The sequence below is a fragment of the Otolemur garnettii genome, unplaced genomic scaffold (assembly GCF_000181295.1).
Source record: "Otolemur garnettii isolate 467f Iridium unplaced genomic scaffold, OtoGar3 scaffold00096, whole genome shotgun sequence".
Classification (NCBI taxonomy): Eukaryota; Metazoa; Chordata; class Mammalia; order Primates; family Galagidae; genus Otolemur; species Otolemur garnettii.
In genome coordinates, this window is record NW_003852491.1 from 6391969 (window position 1) to 6397411 (window position 5443).

The 5443-nt window shown below is 50.0% G+C and overlaps 1 protein-coding gene across 1 annotated transcript in view; it reads left to right on the top strand.

Annotated features, from left to right (window-relative positions):
- Nucleotides 1–2536: 2536 nt before the first annotated feature.
- TUFM (Tu translation elongation factor, mitochondrial) overlaps nucleotides 2537–5443 on the top strand; it is a 4326-nt gene continuing 1419 nt past the window's right edge. The window contains exons 1-9 of the mRNA XM_003795768.3: nucleotides 2537–2730; nucleotides 2813–3007; nucleotides 3331–3497; nucleotides 3739–3843; nucleotides 3931–4095; nucleotides 4238–4370; nucleotides 4453–4557; nucleotides 4691–4842; nucleotides 4945–5064. Coding sequence (XP_003795816.1) covers nucleotides 2688–2730; nucleotides 2813–3007; nucleotides 3331–3497; nucleotides 3739–3843; nucleotides 3931–4095; nucleotides 4238–4370; nucleotides 4453–4557; nucleotides 4691–4842; nucleotides 4945–5064 — 1185 coding nt within the window. The 5' untranslated portion in view covers nucleotides 2537–2687. The remainder of the gene's footprint in view (nucleotides 2731–2812; nucleotides 3008–3330; nucleotides 3498–3738; nucleotides 3844–3930; nucleotides 4096–4237; nucleotides 4371–4452; nucleotides 4558–4690; nucleotides 4843–4944; nucleotides 5065–5443) is intronic.

A 5443-nucleotide genomic window follows, 5' to 3' on the forward strand; every position in this document is an offset into this window, starting at 1 on the left:
GGTCCCAGCTACTTGGGAGGCGGAGGCAGGAGACTTGCTTGAGCCCAGGAGTTGGAGGTTGCTGTGAGCTGTGATGCCATAGCACTCTACCCAGGGGAATAGCTTGAGGCTCTGTCTCAAAAAAATAAAATAAAATTACAGTTCAGTGTAGTGGCCATACTTTTAGGGATTAGTTGTGTTTAGTTCCTTAATCGCCCTGTTAGTTTTCTCACCTGCAAAATGTGGGAAATAATAGATCCCACCACACAGACTAGCACTGGGAGCACTGACTGCAGACCAATATGAATGCCTGATACATAAAAGTTTTGGATGAGAGTTTCCCAAATCCCTGAGTCTTAGAAGGTAAGCTGAAGCAAGCTGTGTATGTGATATACAGTTTCCTGAGGAGAGCAGGCCTGAGGTGTCAGGGCCCCCACCCCTCCCACAGCCTGGAGAACTCCCAACTGCTTCTCCTTTACTAAAACAACAATATTCCTTTCTCCATGCTCCCTGTGCCAGAAGTCACATAGCTCTTTCTTTGTCTAGTTAATCTTTAGGAACTATGCAGAAATCCTTAGATCTTTCCCTTTTTACCTTTTAACAGATGCTAACGAAGTTAAGTAAAAACCATTAGCAAGATGATTTGTTTTTGATAAAATTTACTTTTCCAATCATATTGTAAAACCAAAAATATGTCTTTTGTCTATGCTACTTCCCCCATAAACAACCCTCCCAAGATACTATAAAATAAAGCTGATTTTGTGTTTTCATGCTGGCTGCAGTCATCAGCTGCATGAGACTTCCTGCCTATCTTTTGTCTCTGTGTCTTCTCTTGTGTTTTATTTTCCTCAATCCCTACCATTTCCACTCTGGTGTTTCCAATCTGATTCGTTTTCCTTCTCAGTGCAGGCTTGTGAAAGTTTCCTAATCTGTACCTAGATCTCTCTGAATCATAATCTCCAGAGAAGGAATTAGGAATCTATTTGAAACAAACACTGTCAATTGAGTCTTAAGATCTGATAAATTTCAGAAGCATAAATCAGGGTTAAACAGCTGCTATTATTACCTCAGGATGAAGTCAGGCAGCTATGATTAGATGATGGATGTAAAGGTCATTTTCTAGCCTTGCAGTTATCAGTTGACAGATGTTTATTTATTTATTTATTTTGAGACAGAGTCTCATTTTGTCACCCTCAGTAGAGTACTGTGGCATCATAGCTCACAGCAACCTCAAACTCTTGGGTTCAAGTGATCTTCTTGCTTCAGCTTACCAAGTAGCTGGAACTACAGGCACTCACCACAACGCCCAGATGTTTTTAGAAATGGTGTCTCATTTTTATTCATGTTTGGTCGGAAACTTATGAGCTCAGGTTATCCATCCCACTTGGCCTTCCAGAGTGCTAGGAATACAGGAGTGAGCCACTTGAAGGGCATTTATTAAGCATTCACTGCATGCTCCGTCCTGTGTTAGGTGCTGGGGCCACCATGGGAACAAGAAAGACTCAGGCTGTTCTTAAAAGCTCCCCAAGTTGTCCCTTTACCCTCAGAGTGTCTGTAAATTAAGTGAATAGGGCGACAATCAAGAAAATTGTTCACAGGCTGTTGAGGGGCTACAGAGGTGGGGACCAAGGTTCTATCTTGGGGGCTCTGTGAGAGCAAGCAGTACAGGGCCTCTGCAAGTTGTGGGCCAGACCGGTAGGTACTTGAGGGCCAAAGACTGAGGGAACTAGGGGCCTCAGGATCCCATCCCTGAAGCCTGCCCAGTTCATTTCCTCTCAGGGACAGACGTTAGAATCTCCCTGTGGAGTGGATTATAACTATTCCCATTTCTGGGTACAGTGGCTCACGCCTGTAATCCTAGCACTCTGGGAGGCCGAGGCGGGTGGATTGCCTGAGTTCACAGGTTAGAGACCAGCCTGAGCCAGAGTGAGACCCGCTCTCTAAAAATAGCCGGGCGCTGTGTTGGGCGCCTGTAGTCCCAGCTACTTACATGGGAGGCTGAGGCAAGAGGGTCTCTTGAGTCCAAGAATTTGAAGTTGCTGTGAGCTATGACGTCACAGCACTCTACCGAGGGCAACAAAGTAAAACTCTGTCTCAAAAAACAAAAACAAAGACTTTGCGGCGAGATAAGTCACACTTCGGTTCCACCCCCCGAAGTGGGTATAGGATCTGGTCCTACCTCCAGGAGCGACACAGAGGACCCCGCCGTAGTCAGATTGCAGGGGTGGGTCCCTGCTCATGTCAGGCCCAGGACGTTCTCAAGCAGTTCACGCTGGGGTCGCCTCTTCCAGCTGAAGGTCCAGACCTCCCTCTGGATCCCGTCTAGCCCCCCTAACTTCCTCCCCAAGCGCGCCACAGCCCGCCTCTCCGGGAACTACAACGCCCAAGAGCCCTCGGGGCGCTGGTGCATTATGGGACGCTCTCATCCCGTCGCCTACAGCGCCGCCTGAGGAACAATCCGGCCCGGCCGCCCGAGAGACCCAGAGGAAGTGGTGGAAACCTTTCCCATCCAACCCTGCCAGGAGACACCAGGGCACCACCCTCCAGAAGTCGTCAGAGAAGGCCATAGAAACTGGCGGCTAGAGGTGCCCAGACTTACCCTCCAGGCTCCTACTTCCTCCGGAAGTGTCTTCCAGCAGCCAGTGCCCTTTCTCTGTTGTACGCGCGGGCTTCCGATACCCAGTACCCGGGGCTCGAATACGACCACGATGGCGGCCGCCACCCTGCTGCGTGCGACGCCCCGCCTCAGCGGTGAGAGATCAGGGACACGCGGGGGGCGTCGCAGATACCGGGTTCAGACTCAGGTCCTGACTCCAAACCTCTGTCCTAGCAGGTCTCAGTGCCGGTCCGATCCCACTACTACAGGGTTTGTTGCGGCCGCTGAAGTCCTCGGCGTTACCTGTCTTGACCCGCGGTCTGGCGGTGGAGGCCAAGAAGACTTACGTGCGCGACAAGCCCCATGTGAATGTGGGTACCATCGGCCATGTGGACCATGGCAAGACTACACTGACTGCGGCCATCACGAAGAGTGAGCGGGCTTGGGGTGTGGGCGGCCGGCAGTGTCCCAGACCTGGAGCTGGGGATATGGGCCCAGCAGACTGTCTGCTGGAGGATCCTGAATCGGGCGTGGGGTGGATTGGAAGACGCAGAAGACAGATTTCACCTGAACATAAAGAACTATGATGCATAAATTGGGTGACCCTGAATGGCCTCCCTTCTATCCAAGGGGAATGCTCTGTAAGCAGAGCCTTTGTCCTAGAGGTGTCTAAGTGGGAGGGACCCAGTGATGTGTCCTGTTCCCTGCTTCTAGTTCTGAAATTAGCTGAGAGGTGTATTCTCTTTCTTCTTTAGTTCTAGCAGAGGGAGGTGGGGCCAAGTTCAAGAAATATGAGGAGATTGACAATGCCCCTGAGGAGCGAGCTCGGGGTATTACCATCAATGCAGCCCACGTGGAATACAGCACTGCCACCCGCCACTACGCTCACACAGACTGCCCTGGTCATGCAGATTACGTTAAGGTGAAGGTTACTGGGGACACTGGGAACAGGGCTGCTTCCAGTCAGGATGCTAGGCTTGGAGGGAGGAGATTAAGGTATTCAATATGTTTGGATGTCAGATTTGTTGACATGGCCAAAGTGGGTGTGGTGAGAAGGCAGAGAAAAGGGAACTTCTGTTTCTAACTGCTACACTTGGCTAGACGGATGTGGAGCAGAGGAGATCATTGATCTTGGCTGTGTTTCCTTTCTTTCTCCTACCCAGAATATGATCACAGGCACTGCTCCCCTCGATGGCTGCATCCTGGTGGTGGCAGCCAATGATGGCCCCATGCCCCAGACTCGAGAGCACTTATTACTGGCCAAACAGGTACGTGGAGCCTGGATAGGGGCGGAAAGAGAAAGAGGAGGAACAGGGCCATACTGGACATTATTTTTGTCTCTTTCCTGTCTACAGATTGGGGTAGAGCATGTCGTGGTGTATGTGAACAAGGCAGATGCAGTGCAGGACTCTGAGGTGGTGGAGCTAGTTGAGCTGGAGATCCGTGAACTGCTCAATGAGTTTGGCTACAAAGGAGATGAGACCCCGGTCATCGTAGGCTCTGCTCTCTGTGCCCTTGAGGTGAAGGAAGAGTTAGGCAGAGACTGCTGCTGCAGAGGATGGGGTTGGGTTGAACATTCAGAGCTCTGCTGTAACTGGGGAATGAGTCTTGGTAAGAGGAGCAGAATGGAGGTTATAGTGTGTTGTTGCTTTCCTCCAACAGCAGCGTGACCCTGAGCTGGGCCTGAAGTCTGTGCAGAAGCTTCTGGAAGCTGTGGACACTTATATCCCAGTGCCTACCCGGGACCTGGATAAGCCTTTCCTCTTGCCTATTGAGTCTGTTTACTCCATCCCTGGTAAGAACTGCTTGTTCACACTCCCTTTTTTAAGTTAAAGCTTAGCCCATGGTCTTTGATGTTTTGTCCTATTCCCTTCTAGGCCGAGGCACGGTGGTGACAGGTACACTAGAGCGTGGCATTATAAAGAAGGGAGACGAGTGTGAGTTGCTTGGACATAGCAAGAACATTCGCACTGTGGTGACAGGTATAGGAAAGATGCCTTGGAACCCAATGGCTGGCTCCAGGATAACCTTACCCCTTACAAACCCTTTGTGGCTTCCTTTTGCTTCAGATTCTCCTACCTTGTCCCTTCTCCCTCCTTTCTCTCTTCCCCACAGGCATTGAGATGTTCCACAAGAGCTTGGAGAGGGCAGAGGCAGGGGATAACCTTGGGGCCCTGGTCCGAGGCTTGAAGCGGGAGGATCTGAGGCGTGGCCTTGTCATGGTCAAGCCTGGTTCCATCCAGCCCCATCAGAAGGTGGAGGCACAGGTGAGGGTGCCAGGTGGTAGTGGGCAGGACTGAGCCCACCTGTCCTTTGCACAGAGGCAGTACTTCCAGCCAAGCCTAACTCTACTGCTTTCTCTCCTCCAGGTTTACATTCTTAGCAAGGAGGAGGGTGGTCGCCACAAGCCCTTTGTATCCCACTTCATGCCTGTCATGTTCTCCCTGACCTGGGACATGGCCTGTCGTATTATCTTGCCTCCTGGGAAGGTATGGTGTGTATAAGGAACATGGAATGGCGGGGGGGCATTCTCCTTATCAGCTCTACCTCACTGATGGTTCCAAAGGTGTCATGTGGGAATCTAGGTGATTATTTCCTTGGGTGAAGAAAGGCTGGCTATTGCTCTTCTCCATGAAACTAGTAGATGGAAGGGTCTTGACCAATGCATCCTTACCCATTCTGCCCTAGGCTAAAGTATACTAGAAGCTTAGCTATACTTGCATTTGACTACAGGAAGATTTCCTAGAAAAGGAAATCTTTTGAATGTTTCACTATATATGATGGCTTCAAAAATTCTGTAATTAAGAAATTTTCATAACCCAGAATTTCTTAAGCATTATGTTCTCTTGGTTTTTTTTTTTTTTTTTT